The sequence below is a fragment of the Monodelphis domestica genome, chromosome 2 (genome assembly GCF_027887165.1).
Source record: "Monodelphis domestica isolate mMonDom1 chromosome 2, mMonDom1.pri, whole genome shotgun sequence".
NCBI classification, from domain to species: Eukaryota; Metazoa; Chordata; class Mammalia; order Didelphimorphia; family Didelphidae; genus Monodelphis; species Monodelphis domestica.
In genome coordinates, this window is record NC_077228.1 from 435683169 (window position 1) to 435705016 (window position 21848).

General features: G+C 34.3%; 1 protein-coding gene across 10 annotated transcripts in view; it reads left to right on the plus strand.

Annotated features, from left to right (window-relative positions):
• Positions 1-21848, plus strand: part of SCAF8 (SR-related CTD associated factor 8) — a 260824-nt gene that overhangs the window by 96206 nt on the left and 142770 nt on the right. For 7 of the 10 annotated variants that reach the window (XR_001627207.2, XR_008916713.1, XR_001627208.2 and 4 more), the window contains exon 20: positions 1138-2605. Coding sequence is in view for 5 of the 10 variants with exons in the window: in XM_016428984.2 (XP_016284470.1) it covers positions 1138-2591 (1454 nt within the window). In the remaining 5 variants the exon portion in view is untranslated. Of the gene's footprint in view, positions 1-1137; positions 3288-21848 lie in introns of those variants that run through there. The other 3 variants (XM_016428986.2, XM_016428983.2, XM_016428987.2) reach the window with 1 other exon arrangement.

The window sequence follows — 21848 nt, forward strand, 5'->3', positions numbered from 1 at the left end:
TATACATTAACTTTTTGAGGAACCTCTGAAATTTCTATTCAAAGCAGTATATTCTCTCATAACCCTGTAGCCAAAAATCACAAAATTAAAAACTAGAAAAAATCCTAGATTTTTGTTCAAATTACTCATTTTACAGGTAATTGAGATCTTTAAGAGAAGGGGAAAATTAATCATTTTGAATTCTAGCAAGTGATCGGCAAAGTGTGGTTTAACAATAAATTTTATATATTAAGGTTTGTATCAAATGAGTTTGATGTCAAAAATAGTTTTCACTGTCTTTTGAAAATAAATAAGCATATCTTAACAAGGTTAAATTTTTTTAAATTTCACTTAATATGTAATAGATAATTCTTCCTTCAACATAGCTATTGTAATCTAGTCTTCTCAAGTTACTAGTGAAAAAAGTAGCCCATGGTTTTTACTTCTTGTCTTATATAAGAAATTTGACACCAGTTTTTTCCAACTAATTGTTTTTAATCACTCAAGGGCTTAAAAAACAATCCTGTTAATCTAGGAATTGTACTTTATAAAAAACATATATGACAAGTCAAAAGGAGATTTCAGATTACAGAAAGTGTTCGGTTTACCAAGCAATTTGACCAGAAGTTCTAGTCTTTAAAATTTCCTTTAAAAATAATTGAGAAAGTAAATGTATTAAGAATAATCCCTAACTCCCCAAATATGACCAGTTTCCATTCCCATAGCCCATAAAATAAAACCAGCATATATCATACCCAAGAATTTATTTAAAACTTACCACCTCATCTTTCTAGCTCTTTAGTAGAACTTGGAGATGGGGGAATATATGATTCACAGTGCCAAGATTCATGGGTATTATTGCCCAGCTCACATACATTTGTAAGAAATTTTATAATACAAATTTTAAGTGATGGCAAGATATAGATAGCTTTGGGTTTGTGCTTTTTTTTTTTTTACATTTTGAGTAATCTAGTACTTTCCTTGGCTGACTACCATCTATCAAAATTGCTAAGTATTTTGGTCCTTCTACATAATTTAATATTTTCAAAGTAATATCACATCAGTAACTTAAATTCCCTATTGTGAATACATTTTATATTAGGTACTTTTTAGTTTAATGAATATTTATAATTTTGTTTTCTGTCTTTTCCATTTTAGTGATCCACAATGATGTCACAAGTAGCTCTGGAATGCTAGGTGGACAGCCACCAAATATGTCAAGCAGTTCTGGAATTCTGGGTGGACAGCCACCAAATGTGTCCAGCAATTCTGGAATTCTGGGAGTACAGCCATCTAATGTTTCCAGTAGTTCTGGAATTATCGGAGCACAGCCACCAAATATTCCAAGTAGTTCTGGAATTCTGGGACCACAACTACCTAATGTGTCAGGTAGTTCTGGACTCTTGGGGGTACCACCCCCAAATATTCCTGGCAATTCTGGACTCCTGGGAGTTCAACCACCAAATGTTCCAAGTAATTCTGGAATGCTGGGACCACAGCCACCAACTGGGCCTCAAAACTTGCCCCCATTAAATATTCCCCAGCGGATGCCTGGAATACCAATATTAGATATTCGTCCGGGACTTATACCACAGTCTCCTGGGCCAAGATTCCCTTTAATGCAACCTGGACTTCCACCGCAAAGAGGAATCCCTCCTCCAGCAATCCTTGATGCATCCCTTCATCCTCCACCTCGTGGTCCTTTTGCTCCAGGAGATATTTTCAGTCAGGCAGAGAGACCTTTTCCAGCTCCTTTAAGACAAAATATAGATCATCTTCCTAATCCAGAAAAAAGGCTACCACTTGGGAATGATAGTATTCAACAGGAAGGAGATAGAGATTATCGTTTTCCTCCTATGGAAAACAGAGAGACCATTAGTAGACCTTCACCAGTTGATGTTAGGGATGTAGTAGGGCGACCTGTAGATCCAAGAGAAGGTCCAGGGAGACCTCCAATAGATGGAAGGGAACACTTTGGAAGACCACATATAGATATAAGAGAAAATCTTATAAGACCAGGTTTAGATAACCTTGGTAGAAGAGATCACTTTGGTTTTAATTCAGATAAGCCTTGGGGGCATAGAGATTTTGATGAAAGAGAACATCGTGTTTTACCTCTCTATGGTGGTCCCAAAGGCTTCCATGAAGATAGAGGTAGATTTAGACATGGAAATTATAGATTTGATCCTCGAAGTGGTCCCATTTGGAACAGAGGATTTGGACAGGATGCTCACAGAGATTTTGATGACCGCAGAAGACCCTGGGAAAGACAAAGGGATAGAGATGACAGAGATTTTGATTTCTGCCGTGAAATTAATGGGAATCGTTTTGGAAGAGACAGAATTCAGAATACCTGGGTCCCACATCCACACCCACGAGTTTTTGATTATTTTGAAGGGCCCAGTCCTCAACGAAAAGCTGATAATGTACCCCAGGTAAATGGTGAAAATACAGAGACAGATAATCAACCACCACCTTTACAAGTACAGAATGATCCTGAACTTTATGAAAAACTGACATCTTCAAGTGAATTAAACAAAGAGAAGAATGACACAGAAGCTGATATAGAAAGTGAACCAGTGGTAGAAAGCACAGAAACTGAGGGGACATAATCATCACTCAGTAGGTAAAAGATACCTTTTGTAAAGTTGTCATCTCTCTGTAATAGATAAATGGCTGACTGGACCTTAGTAGTTCACTTTTGTCTGCCAGAATTAAGTTAATCTGATGTTCATGTTCATCTTTCACTTAAATAATTGTACAACTGACTTGTATAGACACTGTTCTTAATTTGAACATGGTAGGTAAACATTTTTTTATTTTCTGATAAAATTCAAATGTTGCCCCAGATTCTTTTAAAACGTCAAAGAGATGAATAACAGCTTGTCAAACAAAGACTTCCTATGGAAGAAAGTGAATTTTTTAGATACTTCTATTAGGTTGATATGGAAATTGATATACTTGAAAACAACAGTCGGTGGTGTATCTGTCCATGTCTTTAGGTTGCTGCAGAATTTTAAAGTATAGACAAAGCTGTGATATTTTATGTTTCTGCTATTTGGCAAAAAAAAAAAAAACAAAGCAAAACAAAGACTGGCTCGTAGTCATTTGAGGAGCACAATACAGAGATTTTAAAAAATGATTTTGTAAAATCTACACCATGGTCTCTGTGATCTCCAAAGTAAGTGTCTGTGATTTGTTCCTCGTACTGCAGTGAGTAAAAAGAAAGAAAGAAAAAAATATAAAAAAAGTTTCAATGTTGGGTGAATTCTGTTTTTAGCTGCCAATAAAACATATTTGTTTGATAACAGTGTTCTAGGCATTGTATTTTTTTTTAACCTACAAGTTATTAAAATCCTGGATCAGCAGTAGTACATGCTTTAGTTATTGCAAAAGATTTATATTACTTATGTAAGATCAATGCAAGAACAGTGTGGTAGAAAAAGCATGTACTTTTTTACCAAAAATCATGCGGTCTTATTAGTATGTATATATTATGTGTGTATGTATTAATCTATTGTGTAAATTGTATGTAGAAATTTTCTTTTTCTCTTTGTGCATATACTTATGTACATACACACAGAGAAAAATAGTTGAATAAAATTAGATTAAAAAATAAATACTGTCTAAGACTTCATAGGAAGAAAACTATAGAAGATTGGCTAATGGCTTAAAATTATTTATGCTTATCATTATTATTTTGGAAAAGTGAAATAAGAAAAACTAAAGAAATACATCAGGGGTTTGGCTTTACTTTTTTTAAAAACCCACAAAATTGTAGCTTTGTAGGTAGCCAGATTTTTAAGCAAAAGTTTGCATTTTTTTTTAATAATATGTTTGGTCTTCTGGATAGTGGTAGCATTAAATTGTTTACTGTATTCTTTTGCCTGAAGTGAATTTCCAAAGTCCAGAATTATTGCACGAAAACTATAATGGTGGTGTTGGATTTAAAAACAAAATTACATTCCAGAAACAAATTGAACTGTGTGTTTTAAAGGCCTACTGATAAAACAGAACCTTTAGGACATTGTTCAGATGAGCCTCTGAGAAAAATCAAGTATCAACAGTTTTTTTTCCTTGTTTCTCCTTTTTGTTGTTGTTTTTGTTGACTTTTATTTTTTCTTTAATTGTGGTGGCAGTTAGGCACCTAGTAGAAGATTTTCAACCATTTATGTAATAATTATGCTTCCTATCCCATCTTCAACAAATCATCATTTGCTATTTGTTAAAATTCCTTTGCAAATGAAGTTATTGTTTCTCTTCGGATACATTATAAAGATAGTTGTATTGCTCATATGGAGGAACTGGAGCTGCAAAGAAAGGTTTCTGGCCAAAAATGAATTCTTTCTCTCAACCCCTTACACTCTACCACTCCCTTCCTTTTTCTCTCTGTCTCATCCTCCTTTCACTCCTCTTCCCTCCCTTCCTCCCTCCCTCCCTTCCTTCCTTCCTTCCTTCCTTCCTTCCTTCCTTCCTTCCTTCCTTCCTTCCTTCCTTCCTTCCTTCCTTCCTTCCTTCCTTCCTTCCTTCCTTCCTTCCTTCCTTCCTTCCTTCCTTCCTTCCTTCCTTCCTTCCTTCCTTCCTTCCTTCCTTCCTTCCTTCCTTCCTTCCTTCCTTCCCCAACCCCCCTCTCTCACCCTCCCTCCTTCCCTACCCCCTCCTCTCCTTCAATCTCCTCCCCTCCCCCTCTCATTCTTTTTCTCCATATATATACCATTTTTTTCTTTCTCTGAGAAAGAGGCAAGGATAGGATTTTGTCCTTAACCTTTAAGAGAATTCAATGCCATTTATAATGCTCATTGCTTTTTGTCCTTTTCATAGGGAAAGGAGATACGAAATGTTTGCATGAGGTTCAGAGTCCTAGCTTCCATGAAAGCTACTAGACTTATCTTTAAGAAAACATAAATCTTTTATGGTGATATAGTTTAGTTTTTAGTAACTGGAATTTCTTTTATTCATAAGGATTTCACCTATATTTAGCATTTTAAAAGTCTGAACAGTGAAATTCATTTCCATTAAGTAGTAATAAAATATCACAGTACTTTAAATCTGCCATTTTTGGTCCGAGGCTTTGTTTTCTCTTTGAGTTTTTTGAAATTGATTTCGTTGGAGGCAAACTATCAAAAAGTGCACTTGTTGGCAATTCAAGTCGAAGATCAGATAGCAGTATTGTTTGTGGAAACACAGTAATAAGCACGTGCATCTCGAAATTTTTTTTATGCAGTTTTTAAAAGAAGCTGATATTTTCTCAAAGGTACACTTTTTAAATTTTGCTCTTACATAGGGTTTAGTAGAAAGAAAATATTATAATAAATATTTAGAACATCTAGCAGTTTTGCATTCACTACCGTGTATAAAGAGGGATAAATAAGTTGATCTTATTTTCATGAGTTTGACTTTGGTATACATCCTCTAAACATTCTTTTGATCACAATTTTATTACTGTAATGCTGGCAGTAGTTGGAAACATACAGGGAAATATCACCACTAATAAAAATTTTTTTAAATGCAGCAGATGAAAATTATGTTCTATTCCAAATCAGAATATCCTTTTCATTTGTAACTTCCTGAAAAGGTAGGCTGATTTGGCTTTTCTCATTGTATATTAGCGAAGGAGTTAACTGGTTTTTAAGAAAATATTTTGTAAATGTCTTAACATTTCATTAAACATTGGCTTCTGTTCTTAGGATAGATGTATACTGTAATTTTACAGTTGCCAACAGTTGTTACAATTATTATTGTAGAATAAAAGTTTATTGTACAGCAAAGTAGTCTTTAGCTCCATCATGTTCCAGATAGAATACTTATATCTACTTATTTCATTTTATTATGTGTAGGGTAGACAAATACAACTGTAAGAAGAGCTGTATAGTGAAAGAGTAAAAGAATTTGAACTTGTTCATTTAAAACCATGGAACTGGTTTTATATAAAATTCTCTTGAAAAGGTTTATATTCAGTATTTATATTGTTACTTTCTTAGAATTGTAGAATATTTTATTTTCTTAGAGTTTGGCTGTTTTATTGTTACCTTGCCATATTTCATTTCCATAAAATGGCTGGTGGAAGAGGTTTTTCAGTTTTGTTTTGAGAGGGGAGAGAGATCACATTTCACTTAAGGAAAAGTTTGCCTTTTTAAAAAACAACTATTTTCTGTACATATTTGTGTGTCAAGATGTATGATTTCATCATTAACTCCCTCCATTACAGATCAGGCAGTTTATCTATAGTTGATGGTTTTATAGTGTAGCATGAGGCTTTGAGAAGTTAAATCTTGTCCAGCTGATATATATGTATGTGAAGCAGAGCTTCAACCTAGGTCTTCTTAACCTCAAGATTGGCCTTCTAGCTACTAAATCATGCTACCTCTAATTTTTTCTGCATAGATAATTTTTTAAAAACCTACGTTTAATTCATTGTGAAAATGTCATTTTGAATTTTACTGTCAGGCAGTGAGTTTTTCATTCTGAAAAAGTCTCTAATGCACCTGAAGTAATATAGTTATATTTGGAATATAATGAAAAGTTTAGACATTGTTTTTAAATTGTCTTTCTAATAAAGTATTTGAGCTTCATTGTCAAAATTTGAGTTTTCATGATCAAATTCTATTATATTTGCTTCACTAAGAATTTATTAAGCACCTATTAATATTAGTTTGTTGGTGCATAGGTGCCATCAGTTAAGCTAATAGCATAATTATATGTATAATACTTTTTCCAAAGAGCTCAGTTGTCTTTATGATGCATGTGAGGAGTTAGTACAGGTCTCCATTTATAAAAGTAAAGTATATAAAATTTGTATATCTTTATTGATAAACATTTAAAGCCTGAGCATCAGAAGTTACAGTGTACTGAAACACTATAAATGTTTACAGAATTATTTCACTGTCTTGTATAATTCCCCCCCCCCTCCACCCATCAGTCTGGTTTGCTGTAATTTTTTCAAGGGAAAAATTAGAGAACAAGATATATTAATTCAACAAACTTTGAGAAACTAGATCTTTCCAACAATAGTAAAGAATGACATGCTGGGTAGTCCATCCTCTTCTGTATCAATGGCTTGGTACTCTAAAGGACCTGATAATTTAAAGTTCCATATAGGATCTAGTAATAAGCAAGTGGTTGATCAAATAAGAGTCTTTAGAGAATGGATTGAAACCATCCATATAAATAAATAGGTAGTTCTGATCTTGAAAAGTCAATGTAGGAATAAATGGATAAAATAAAGAAAATAGGCAAGTGCAGAATTTAATTGGAAGGGACCTTAATGGCTATCTAGCTTAGTAAATATACCAGATAAATTCACATTATAACAGGTAACAGATTTGTTGCCTAGCCTCTATCTAAAAGACATCCAAGGGAGGGGGAACTCACTATGCCTCAAAGGAATACCCATTCAACTTATAGACAGGTTTGATTATTCTGAAAATTTTCCTGATCTAAAACTTAAATTTGTCTAGTTTATAATTTCATTGTTGCTAGTATTTTTCCCTCTGTAGTCAAACAAAATGAGTTTAATCCTGTTAAATGTGATAGCCCTTCAGATTCATGAAGACAACTATCATGTACCCCTTGTGATTTTTCCCCCCCTCAGGATAAACATGCCCATTCCTTCAGGTGATGCTCATATGCCTGGAGAATTATGGACTCAAGTACCCTTATCATCTTGGTTGCCTTCTCCTGGACATTTCTCTAGTTTTTCAGTGTCCTTCTGTAACAGTGGCGTCCAGATTATTATCTCCCTCTCCATTCCTGGAAGTTAATGCCTCTCTTAATTCATCTCAAGAGAGCATTAACTTTTTTGACTGCCACATTACATTGTTGTCTCCTTAATTTTGTAACATTAAAATTCTTAGATCTTTTTCAGAACAACTTCTATCTATGTATACTAAAGAAATTAATTTTTACACCCAGGTATAAGTTTTTCTTTTATTCCTATTGAGTTTCATCTTAATAGATTTAGTTTAGTGCGCTGAGCCTGCCAAGATATTTTTGGATATGGGTTGTGCCATCCACTCTGTGGGAGATTTCTTCCCCCAGCTTTGTGTTACCTATAAATTTAATGAGCCATGACACAGATCTCAGGGAGTTAAATTCCTCTGCAGAAACTGCCATGTTGATATGGAGTCACAAGCAATACTCTAGACTGACTGACCCATCAGATCTGAATCCATCCTTCTAAGCCATATCTCTCCATTCTCAACAAAACTAGCATAAGCTAGTTTAAAAGCTTTGCCAAAATTTAAGATAACTACCACAGCATTTTCCTTAGCCTTTTAAAAAAATTTAATGGTACATGATTCATTAACTCATGGACCCATATTAGCTCTTTTTAATTAGTACATCATTTTTTAAATGTTCCTCAACCATTTCTTTAATTATTCATTTTATAGTTTTCCTTAGAATTAAAAGTTAAGCTCATTGACCTGTAGTTGACAGATTATAAAGACATTTCCCCTTTTCTAGTCTTGGGGTATCTTCCTTATTATCCATATTTTTTTTCTTAATGAAGAACTTTTTTTAAAAAGTCTACCTTTTTCTCACCTACCAGTTTTCTTTTACTCTCCCAGTGAGAAAGAAAAAACAAAGCCCCTTTCAGAAATATGTAAAGCCAAATAAAAATAAAAACTTGTATTAACCATGTCTAAAATATACATGTCTCGGTCAGTATTTTTAAGTCCATTACCCACTGTAAGCAGCAGGTTCCCCAAAATGTGTTCCCCAAAATCATGGTTTCTCACTGAGTTGGTCAGAGTTCTTAAAATCTTTTATGGTTGTCTTTCATATTATTGTTATTGTATGAATTGTTCTGTTCTCATTTCATATTGCATCAGTTCATATAAGTGTTCTCAGGTTTCTTCCTTTTTCATTTCTTATAGCACAGTAATCTATTCACATTCTTTTATCATAATTCATTGTTTCCCAGTTAAAGAATACCCTCTCCGTTTCTAATTGTTTGCCACAGCAAAAAGAGCTGCTATAAATATTTTTGTACACATGGGTCTTTTTCCTCTTTCTTTGATTACTTTGGAGTATAGACTTAGTAGTATTGTTGTATTGAGGGGTATACACAGTTTAATAATTTTTTGGACATATTTCCAAGTTGCTTTCTGGACCATTTCACAACTATGTACATTACTCTTTCTGTTTTTCCATAGAGTTTACAACATTTATTTTATTTTATTTTTTGCCAGTCTGATGGGTATGAGATAGAACCTTGAGTTAATTTACTTTGTTTCTTTTAATTATTAGGGAGAACAGTTTTTCATATGGCTATTGATAGCATGAATTTCTTTCTCTGAAAGATGCCTGTTCATAGCCTTTGAGCATTTATCAGTTGGAAAGTGGCTTTTATTTTCATTAATTTGAATTCCATTTCTCATGTATTTTTTAAAATGAGGTCTTCTATCAAGAAATCTACAAAGATTTACCAGCCTCTATTATTTTAGCTGCACTTTTTTTTTGCAAAAAAATATTCACAATATTTTCAAAAAACGCAGATAGTAGCTCAGCATTTACATCTATCATTTTTTTTAACACCCAAAGGTATAGTTCATCTGGGACAGATGATTTGAATTTATCAGAGGTTCTTAGATGCTCTCCTGTTTTACTTATCTCAGAGATTATCATTTCTATTATTAAAATAATTCAGAAAACAAATTTAAGAATGTTAGCTTCAGCCCTTTTTAAAAATGAACCCTTCTGCCCCAAGCAAGGTTACTATTATTCCTTATGATTCTCCCTTGTCTCACAAACCTTTTTGTTTTCTTTAGTTTCCTAAATCTCCCTCAGCTCCTATTAATTAATATAGATAGTGCTTAATAAATATTCATTCTTGCCAGCTTTTAAAAATAAATTGTTCTCTGTGCATCTACTTCAATTTCTTCAGAAATATCCCGTTTATCTTTTTCATTGAAATTGTCTCTGTTTTCAGAATTCCATTCTAGATTACTTCTAATCTCATCCCTATTGACCTTCTCTGAAGCATTTTAGGGAATCTACCTAGCTTTCCTCTGAATCCTTTTAGTAGAGTTTCCCAAATTACTGCATTTTAAAAGCTTTAGTAGCTTAAAAATATGCTTTCCAAATTGTGGTGCTTTTGAAATTATGCCCGGATTTCCTTTCTTTGTCATAAATTCTGTGAAGTAAACTTTCCCCAAATGTTCTCTCATATCCACTTTAGCAACCACTTTTCCCTATTCAAGAAGAAACTAATCCAGAATAAAATTTCCCTTTGTTAATTCCTTCACTGTTATTAAGGCAAGTCAAAGAAGGCTCATAAGTCATATCTCTTATCTCATAACATTTTTTTTTCAGCCAACATTGTTGTCTATACTGGTGATTTTATCACCAACATATTAGACTTTCTGAGGCTTATAAAACACATTTAATCATGAGGCCAATTGAAGCAATTTGTAGACAGCGACTGGTTTGATGGGGGTGGGGGAAGAACGATTTAAATTCTTAAGGGGCCAGCAATTAAGCATAGATACCATTAGTAGTTGGGTAGGTAGACAGCACAGTGGATAGAGTGACAGTCCTAGAGTCAGGAGGCCTCATCTTTCTGGGTGTAGCTGGGTGATCGTGGCCAAGGTGGGCAAGTCACTTAACCTGTGCCTCAATTTCCTCATCTATAAAATGAGCTAGAGAAGGAAGTCGCAAACCAGTCCACCATCCCTGCCAAGAAAACCCAAAATGGTGTCATAAAGGTAGGACACACCTGAACAACAACAAATTGTTGAGTCTAAACTAGGGTCTAAGAACATTTTTTTCCTGACCTTTCAAGTCTGCTGTTAATGTGCAATTTGTAGGGTCAGCTAAATGACTCGGGGGGGATAGAGGACGAGGCCTGGAGTCAGGAGAACCATGCTTCATATCCAGCCTCAGACACTTCCTTCATCTGTGATCTTGGGCAAGTCACTTAATCCTAATTGCCTAGCTCTAAGCACTCCTCTTCTTCCACTTAATATTGATTCTGAGATAGAAGGTAAGGGCTTTAAAAAAAGGGCTTTTTGTCTGTAATGATTTCTTGATCAGCACCTTTTTTTAAACTGTGGTACACTTATAGAGTAATTTTGCTTTCTGCAAAGTAAGTCTAAAGATTATTCAAAATCCTGAAATTTACATGTGTTTGAGCATAAAAAAAGTTTTCCCCATGGATAGGACTAATTATGAAAAGTGCCGAGAGAGTTTCCAAGCCCATTAACCTGTCTTAAAATAGGTGAACTGACTCCAAAGACAGGTAATGAGAAATGTAGAAACTAAAAAAAGTCATAGAATGACAGGACTGGAAGAGGTTTTTGAGATCATTTAGTTCAATCCTATCATCTGGCCCAAGTTCTCAAGGCAGAGATTACAAAGCAGCAGAACCAGAACTTCAAGCCTAAATTTTCTAACCTTATGTCCTGGCCTAATTCTGCTTTACAACATTGCTTATTTAATCAAAATGAAATAAATGAAAACAATGAGAAAAAAAACCTGTAAATCAGGAAATAGTGGACGTTGGCCTTCTGTACTATAGTAGGGCTCCAGGCTGTCAAATCAGAAAAATCTTAAGAATTTAGATGAAACAGTTGGTTACATGTATAAAATGCAGTTATTTTTGATTAGAGGAAAAATGATTAAAATTTTGAAATACTCTGGTTTTTAATAGTATTAGTTTTAATGGGGTTTATACTTATTGATAATTTCACAAATAATTTCAATATCCCATTATTTTCTCTTTATATAGTTAGAGAATGGGTTTTTACCAAACTCTTGCCAAAGTTTCCCATCATCACCAAATTAGAACATGCTATTGACATAAATATGCCTTTACAGTATATTGTAAAATGAAGAAGCCATCAGGAATACATAGTTAATTGGCAATTTTTACTGTTCCTGGCATAACTGCCCCTAAGGACAATAGGATTTAGAGCTAGTCGAGATCTTAGAGATCATCTAGTCCAACCCTTACAGCTAAGGAATTGGGGCTCAGATAGTTTAAGTGGCTACCATTGTCACTCTGCAAATGTTAAATATCAAACCCAGATCCTTTGACTCCAAATCCTAGTGCTTTTCCTACTTTTATGATGCCTTAGGTATATCTTACATAAATGATTGGAATAAAATTATGTATTCTAATCTATCCCCACCCTATTGCTGCAAGAACCAATAGCATGCTATTACTCTGATGATAATAATGATAATAACATCTCATTTGATCACCACAATCATCTATGACATAAGTGCTATTTTAATGATCCTTATGAGAAATGATCCTTAGATGAGAAAACTGAGGTATTGAATTCTGAAGCAAGCTTTAAGACTCAGGTTTTCCTGATTTCATGTCTAACACTATCCCCCTGGCCACTGTACCATTTAGCATTTCCTCACTGCTTATTGTGCCCATCCTTCCTTTCCCCCTGCATTTCTCCAATTCTCCTGAGTTTTCCCTGCATTTCCTCAAATTCCCTTGTGTTTCTCTAAATCTGACAACTCTTTTCAAGAGGAATCACAGCTACCCACACCCTGTAAAAATCCCTCTGCCACACAAAGCAAAAAGATACTTCCCACTTGCTAACCTTGTTCCAGTGACAGTAATAGTACCCAGTAACATTGGTTTTCTTAAATTTATCTTGGTTAACTAATATTAGATGAGGCATTTTCTATGTGTTTGTGTGTGTACATACATCTACAGACCTGATTTCTTTAATTGTAGGTACATCCCTTTGAGGACATTTCTTGTACTATTTTCAGGAGGCCAACCATCCTTCTATTTTTTTGAGTCTTGGACATTAAGAGATTAAAGGATTTGTCCATGGTTACATAGCTAATATGTATTAGTCTTATAACACGTTAATATAAATATAAAAGAATATTTTTATGATATGCTAATATTATTTCTGGAAGTATTTAGAGCCTTTATGTTGTTTAGAGGTGTATTAAATGTTATTCCAGATTTGTGTTCCTATGAGGAATTTTTACAATGTATATCTCTGCTTTTGAGGGATTTGTGAACAACATTCTGATCAGAGAGGTTATAGTTGAAATTTAAAGAAAAGTGTTATTTCAGGAAAGGGAGCCCCCCCACCCCCAATCAGTCATCTGCTTCTGTTTGCCCTTAGTTTTGATTTTAAAAGCATATCCAATAATAGTTGATTTGGGGCTTAATAGTTTGCAATGGTTCTTTTCACATTAGTAAAGGGAAATAATACTACAAATTAATTCAAATCCCTATAGTCAAATATTTGTTTTTAAAATACACTGTGACTTCTTTGAATCAGATTTTCTTTTCTAATCATATTAATGAATGAGCTAAAGCTATCTCTTGAGACTATGGGGAAGAGGGAAAAGAAGTGTCATGAGACTAAGAATTAGAAAGGACCTAGGAAATAATCTAGTCCAACCTTCTTATTTAGAAAACGGAGGCACAAGAAGTACGGTGATTTGTTCAAATCCATAGAGGTGGCCACACTAGGACTTGAAACTCAGTCTGTGGCAGAATCAGAATTTGAGAGTTTGTCTTCTATTTTTCATATGCAGCATTCTTTGCTCTATGCCAGTTTTTTGTTCAGAAAGTAGGTGGCAGGAAAAATTCACCTTTAAAGTGTTTTTCAAATAGTTCTTGACTTCAATGTCTTACCCAAATGACCATCTCCACTTGGTGCTTCAGGAACTTTCCATCTCTCCCACCTACAATGTGGAGCTTCCATTCCTTTTTTGCTTCTCTCCTTCATTGCCACTTAACTTGATACTGCCAAGGATGGGAGGATGTTCTCTCCCCAATACCCAATGGCTATCATCTCCATCAAGATGAAGTCGCTTGCACTGAACCCTTCCCTTTAACACTTCAGCTTTCTCCTAAATTCCTGTGGTAAAATTCAAGTCTTGTATACCCATTTTTATTATTTAGGCATGTGGATCTTTCAACATGCAAAAACTTAATGAAAGAAGTAAAATTAAGGTATATGGGAAAGACTGATATTTAAACAGCTTGGGGGGGAGGGGGGAGGAGAAGGGTGTTAGGAAAAAAACAGAGTTTAGCTGAGGTTCCAAGAAAGATTCTCTTCCGTGTGTAAAGGAAACAAATGAACTGGTTATAATGAAGAATTGGGAATAGCAGTAGAAAATCAAATCCCATAGAACTAAAAAAAGAACAAGGATGATGAGATTACTGACTTCAACTAAAAAATATCCCTCTTCTCAGGAGTCCCTTGACCATAACAATATCTCAAACCCTTATATCCTCAGCTCAGCTCTACCTGTCAGTCTGTTCCAACAAATATTAAGAGTCTACCTTGAAGTAGAGAGTAGGTTGGACTTGGAATCAAGGGAAACCTGAGGTCTGAATTCTTGACCTTGAGGAATTCAATCTAACCCTTGACAATTACTGTGTCATAGGGTTTTTTTTTCAAGTAAAGCATTTGGTAAAACTTAAAGTAATAAGCAAATAAGAGATTTCATCATTACTATTTGCTAGAGGAATAAAGTAAAGGAAAATAGTACTATTTTCCACTCTTAATTCTGTTTCAACCTTACTCTAGTCTCTGTTCCAAGATGAGAGACCTGCCCATGTGACTACTAGAATTAGAGAAATCTCTTGGCACTTTTTCTTCTTGCCAGTTGGAGGGAAATAGGGGAGATCTCTGCTTCCAAGTGGAGCTACATTCTTACCATCCCATTTTGGAATTCTGAGTGTATTTTCCCATGGAAAAAATTAGATATATTAATTGGTTCCTATAGTACTTTCTGTATATCTCTGCACCAGAGACTTGTAGACGGTGCTGCCTGGAAACAAGCATATTACATGATTTTCTTTCTTTGGAAGCATTTGTTCTAAGTTCTAAATAACCAATTCAACCTTAATTCATAGAATAGGTTTCCATAAATTGAGGTTATTACATTATAGTTGTAAGGGATGGAATCTGTGGCTTCAAAAACAGGAGCTCTTTAGCATCAAACCTAATTAGCCCATCCTTAATATGTGCCAGTTTTCTAACTAATTTTCTAATTGAAGAATTTTTTTAATAACAAGATCATTCTGAATAACTCAATCTACAAAGAAAAGGAAGGATTTTTTTTTTTGAGCCCTACCTTCTGTTTTAGTATCAGTTCTAAGACAGGCAGCAAGGGCTAGACAGTTAGGATTAAGTGACTTGCCCAGAGTCACACAGGTAGGAAGTTTCCAAGGCCATATTTGAAAGGCCTTTTTTAAAAGATACCATTTCACTCTAGAAATCTTGAGTAAGTGAAATTTTTTGTAGTAAACTTTAGTCTTTAGTCTTTTGGAAAGAGTCCAAAATGGAAGGAATTGCCTTTGACAATCAATACTGAGAATTATAGCAAGATTGCTTTAAGGGGGCAGCTGTGTGGCTCAGTGGATTTAGAGTCAGGCCCAGAGATGGAACATCCTGGGTTCAAATATGACCTCAGACACTTCTCAGCTGTTTGACCCTGGGCAAGTTACTTAACCCCCATTTCCCGCTCCTCTATTGATTCTAAGGTAAGGGTTGAGGGAAAAAAAAAAGATTGCTTTAAGGGGAAGCTAGGTAGCACAATGCATAGAGTGCCAGCCTTGGGGCCAGAAAGATTTGGGTTCAAATCTAAGATAGAGTAAGGGTTAAAAAAAAAGGTTGCTTTACACGGAATGGTTGTGCATAGGTTAAAAAAGGATTGCTGAAGTTCCTAATTTATATAAATATAATTTTAAAATTTGAAGATACTTTAGAGATCATCTAATACAACCTCATCTTTTAGATGAGAAAAATGAGATTCAGAACTTAAGTGATTTGCCTAAGAGAACATAAGTTAATTGCACAGAGGAAAGACAAAATTGTCAAAATGTATGTGTTTACCATGCTAAAACTGAACAAAATAATTGAATTTCACAATTTAGCCTTTTATAAGGAACATATTTTTTAAAGTATTATAACACCTCATTCTACAGCTACTGAAGTCAACAATCTAGTATCTGGAAACAAGCAAAACCTATATCTAAGATTATCACAAAATTCTACAGACCTTAGATATATTATTTAAAGGAGAATACAGAAGCAAGTACACCTCCCTCAGTCCCTCTTCCCCAGATATCCAGCTTTGTTAAACTTAGATAGCTTGCTTAGTTTAGAAACTGCAAATGAGTCCAGCTAGCGGCAGACAGGAGCCCTGTAGCAAGAAGGTAGAGTTGATATCCCAACAACCTATAAAGAGAAGGTTTTTTTGTTGTTTTTCTTTAATCTGGTTTCTTTTCAGTTACTTATCCCTTTTTCCTTTAATTCTGTTGGATCTTTCACATACCTGGAAGAGGAAGGACTGTATCACCAAAAGAAATGATAGCAATCATCTCCAACAAAACATTCTGGTTGGCTCACTTTTCTTTTATCTTGTTTTTGTTTTGCTCCTCAAAGTTGACCTTGAGGAGATTAAAGTTGTAGAGGAGTTAAGTAACTTGCTCAAGACTTCATCTTATAGTAAATGGCCTTTTCTTTCCACTGTACCAGCCCACCTTAAATATCAGTAACACTTTGTTTAAAGTTCATTCTTATTTCTTAAAAAGCTGCAAAGAAGCAGAGCCAAAATTATTTGTAGTAAACTTTAGTCATGTTTTAAGTAGTTTCATTTTCTTCAGAGTAATGCCAGAGATTGAAACTGGGCTTTGTCTTAAACCAAAAAACCCCCAAAACTCTTAATGTTAGTAGCTCTATTTTTCTTACATACTACTGGCTGAGCAGACTTGGAAGTATAAGTTTGGATAACAAAACATAATTAACTACAAATTTTGCAGAGAATGAAATTGAACTAGCAAGATTAAAAAGTACTTGAGTCTAAACAACCTATAATTGATCATTCTTTGACAAGGGCAGAATTATTAACTTCTGTTAATTTAAATGAAGATACAGGAATCTTCTCACCCAAAGAAGTTCTGAAGGCATTTAAAGTGATAGTAATTATCCTGATTTGTTTATTATTTTAAAATTATAACTTTACTTTTTTTTTTAACTCAGTAACTAATGTTTCACGCAAACTTGTTAGGCATCAAATGATACTCAAATGTCAAAGTTTCTCGGTTGACCTACTAAGTCTAGAACCAACATATTACAAAAAAGTGAGAACCCTTGTGAATGAGAGTTAAATTTCCATCCATTATTGAGCTGTAGAACAGATATCCTTTTCTTATACTGGTTATGGGCTGTTTTTTGTTTGTTTGTTTATTTTTTAATGGAATCAACCTTAGACTTCTCTATTTAATTGAGAGCTTTGTCTTAACTCAGGTGATCCTTTAAATACCTTGTGTGCCATTATTGCTCACCCTTTGGCTTCATTTGATAGTGGATTACAACTAAAATAAGAGTAAATATTGGTCATATTTATAGGTTTGATCAGCCTTATGACAAGAGATTGAGTCATGGTCTTAGGTCTTAAAAATTAATAGTTCAGGATAGTACTTAGACTTGTGGTGTAGGAAATATCAAGATAAAGAAAATCTCTTATTAATACAAGTTGGCACCGCTGCAACTTAGAGACTTTTAGAGTTGCTCAGAGTATTGAAAAGTTAAATGACTTACCTAGTTTACACAATCAATATGTATTAGAGGCAGGATTTAAAAGCCAAGTCTTCCTAATACTGAGGCCAATTCTTTACCCATAACATGAGTTCCCAGAGACTGAAAGGGATAAAGCCTGCATGACCAATTACCACTGAGAATATATCTTAATTCTAATGTTCAATAATTCCTCCTTCTCTTGTCATAGTGTCTCCTTTAACTTTGACATGCAGTTCTTCAAGAACTCTGTTTTTATTAGAAACTATTAAAATCTAAAAGTTACAGTCATTTGTCAGTTATAATGGTAATTATATATGTGACTGGAATTAGCAAGTATCTTTGAAATACCCTATTTATAATTTTCCCTGTGTTGATGTTCATTCCCACTTTCCTCCAAGGAAAAATAGAGAAAATAATAGAAGAAATTAATATACTTTACAGTTTTTTTCTTATTTTCTCCTTTTTTCTTGGTCACAAGAAAGGGGTTTTTTTTTAGTCCTTTAATACAGTATGGAAAGTGGACAAATAAACATTTTCTTTTATTGTCTTCAAAAAGGTGGAAAAATTACTTTGACATTTACCATCTTATAATCAAAGTCTTTCCAACAAACATTTAAAAAGGAGGGGCAGTCAGGGGCTCAGTAGATAGAGAGCCAAGTCTGGAATTAGGAGGTCCTGGTTTCAAAATTGGCCTCAGACACTTCCTAGCTGTGTGACCCTAGGCAGGTCATTTCACACCCATTAATACCACTAACAATTCTAAGACAGAAGATAAGGATTTAAAGTAGTGGTTATTATCTTGATCCTGTGAAAGATATTTTCTTTTTAAGTTCCAGAGTAGCTGAAAATCTACATTGGGGGTGACAGCTAGGTGGCTTCAGTGGCTTGAGAGTCAGGCCTAGACATGAGGTCCTGGGTTCAAATCCTGCCTCAGACACTTCCTAGCTAGGTGATTCCACAAGTCATGTAACCTTCATTGTCTCTAGTCCTTACCATTCTTCTGCCTTGGAACGAAGGTCAGTATTGATTCTAAGACAGAAGGGTAAAGGTTTGGGGGAGGAGGGGAAGAAAATTGGCAGAGGGAGATTCCTAATACCAATTCTGGACTTGGGTAGGTGGGGGGTTAGCATATAATTTTTAAAATGAAGTCCTAGAAACATGCACTCATCTAACAAGTATAGTGTATTGGCAAAAGCATGTTATTGGGTGTCTGAAGACCTGGGTTCTAATCCAAGCTTTGCCCTAGATTGTAGAGTTAGGTGACTCCATTTCTCTGGGCCCCAGTCTCTGTCTTTAAAATGGGGCTGAACTTTATGATTTCTAAGATTCTAAGATTATATGATTTTTTTTTAAAAAAAGGAAATAGATTCTTTATAATGACTAAAGAAATGTGAATAATAGACTTAACAAAGAAAAATAGCTCTATGAAGCACTTTTTCCTGCTTTTCATGCTTCCATAGTAAGCCAGACAGTTAAGGGAATCCTAATCATAAGAAATAGGTAGATGGCAAATTCACTATGTTTGCAAAATCCCTAAGTGTAGCCTGAACAAGATTAAAATGTCGTTGAGAGATGTTAAAAAAAGAAAAATACAGTACTGTATAGATAATGTTGATTCGTGGCTTTCTTTGTCAGTATTTGATTTTTTGAGTTTGACACCACTGATTTCAGAGGATAAAATTAGAAATAATATGTATTGGGTTTTTTCCTGTATGTATTATATATAGGCTGATTTGGGAGTTGTTTTACCTTCAGTACACAATTTCATACATTAGATTTTTTTTCTTTTTTATAGTACAATGAAGTATTTTCTTTTCCTTGCATCCTCTTCCCCCAGCCCCAAGACAGGGCGGGAAAAAAAAAGTTCTTGTAATAAAAATGCATAGTCAAGCAAAACAAATTCCCACAAAGGCAATTACCAAAAATGTATGTTTTATTGTGTATTCCATCACCTCTCTGGCAAAAGGTGGAAAGGATAGGGGGCAGCTGGGTGAATCAGTGGATTGAGAGCCAGGCCTAGAGACGGGAGGTCCCTAGGTTCAAATCTGGCCTCAGACACTTCCTAGCTGTGTGACCCTGGGCAAGTCACTTGACCCCCCCATTGCCTAACCCTTACCACTATTCTGCCTTGGAACCAATACACAGTATTGATTCCAAGACAGAAGGTAAGAGTTTAAAAAAAAGAGGTGGAAAGGATGGCTTTACACCATTAACCCTCTGAAATAATTGTTGGGCATTTCATTGATAGAGTTCTTAAGTCATTTAAAGTTTTTTTTGTCTTTATATTACTCTACATTTTTCTTTTGGTTCTGCTTACTGTATCTGTATCACTTCATATAGCTCTTCCCTGCTTTCTTTAAACATCCCTTTTTTCATTTCTTATAGCACATTTCTTATAGCACATTTCTTATTTCTTCATCCATTCCCCAACTGATGGACATCCCTTAGTTTTCAGTTCTTTACTACTTACAAAAGTTACTGCTATAAATATTGTTATCCTCTGGGTCTTTTTAATATTTATTTTATCGCTTTGTAATGTAGATGGGTATGTAGTTAGATGAAAAAATATATGCATGATTGATATCTAGTAACTTTTGGGGAAATCATTCCAAATCTGTCTCATAAATGGTTTTATCAATTCACGGTGCACAAATGTGCTGGTTTTCTTATAGCTCCTCCAACATTTTCATTTTCCATTTTCTGTCATCTTTACTAATCTGAAAGGTGTAAGCTGCTTTAATTTATATGTCTCTAATTGTTAATAATTTAGAACTTTTTTTTTCAATTGACTGTTGATAGTTTGGATTTTTTCCTTTGAAGACTATCTGTTTATATTCTTTGATGGTTTTTCTTTTGAGAATAGCTGCTAAAATGAGTTAATTTTCTTCCTTTATGTATTTTGAAAATGAGACCTTAGATTCGTATAAATATTTTTTCTCCTATTAACTATTTCCCTCCTAACTTTTTCTGCATTGGTTTTATTTGTATAAAACATTTAAAATGTTACTTCTTAAAAGTTGTCTTTTATTTTTAAAAATCCTCTCTATCCTTTATTTAGTTATGTACTCTTTTCCTTACTATAGAATTCAAAGGAAATTTCTTGTTCCTCTAATTTGTCTGTGGTGTGACATTTTGTATCAAAATTTTTTCCATTTAGAATTTATCTTAGTATAAGGTGTTGGTTTAAATCTAATTTCGGTTTAGATTGTTTTCTAGTTTCCACAGTGATTTTTGTGAAATGATTTGTTACCCAGTTGATAGAGGGTTTAGGTTTTATCAAATGCTAAGTTACTAGGTGAGTTTGTTTCTGTCTGTTTTAGTTCTAATTTTTTCTACTTTCTATATTTCTTACTAAAAATGTTTTTTGGTGGTTTTATTTAGAATAATATTTTTTGGAGTTATTTTCCTTGGAACATTTTCCCCTCAACACAATTTAAATAACATTTGATTTTTTTTGTTAAACATCAAGTTGTTTTTTTAGTACTAGAGTGATCCCAGAGGAAATTCAGAGGTATCACACTAAATGTAAAATTTTACCAATTACAGAATTATTTCATAGCTCATTATTCATTTTTGTTGCATATACACAGATTGATTAGTCACTTGATAGAATTCACTGTATCTTAATCCTTTGTTTTAAAATGTAAAGTAAAAATCTGTGGCCATTCAAAATTTATCAAGACTTCATTGTGAGTCTGCACTCATTTCATATTTCTCAATATGTAATTTGATTTGTAACTTATTGGTAAAATTTTCCTATATGGAATCTATGGTGATGGTTACATTTCTGAATTAGCTCCCCTGTATTGAACTCATCTGAATACTGGTCATACATAGCTTTGCAAGTTGTCAATTGACTGGTTTTGGCCCATGTTCAAAACATTGAAAGTAGTGCTACCAACTTTCTGGTCCATATTAGTGAGCTGTACAAATTCATCATCTTGGAGGGGCACTGCCCATGTCCAAGTTGACTTGTCCTCCAAAAGATAAACTTGTATTTTTGCAGTTAAATTTTCCTTGTCTGGGCAGTACACTAGACAAAAAAATGTTAACTCATACTGCACTATGCAAAAAGTCCTCTATCATCCCCTATTGTGTCTCAGATACACATATTCATCCTGGCTCTAGACAGCCTTCCAGGAAAACTAGTTTGCAAGCTGTTTCCTATTCATGGTATTCCAACTTCCAACTCTGGACATTGGCACAAGAATTCTCACATGCTTAGCATGTACTTTCGCTAAATATGCCTTGTAGAATCCTTAAGCTTCTTTCAAGGAACACCTGATATACCCCTTCCTTATGACAGATCTTTACTTATCCCTGAAGTTATTTATTAGCAGTATCTCC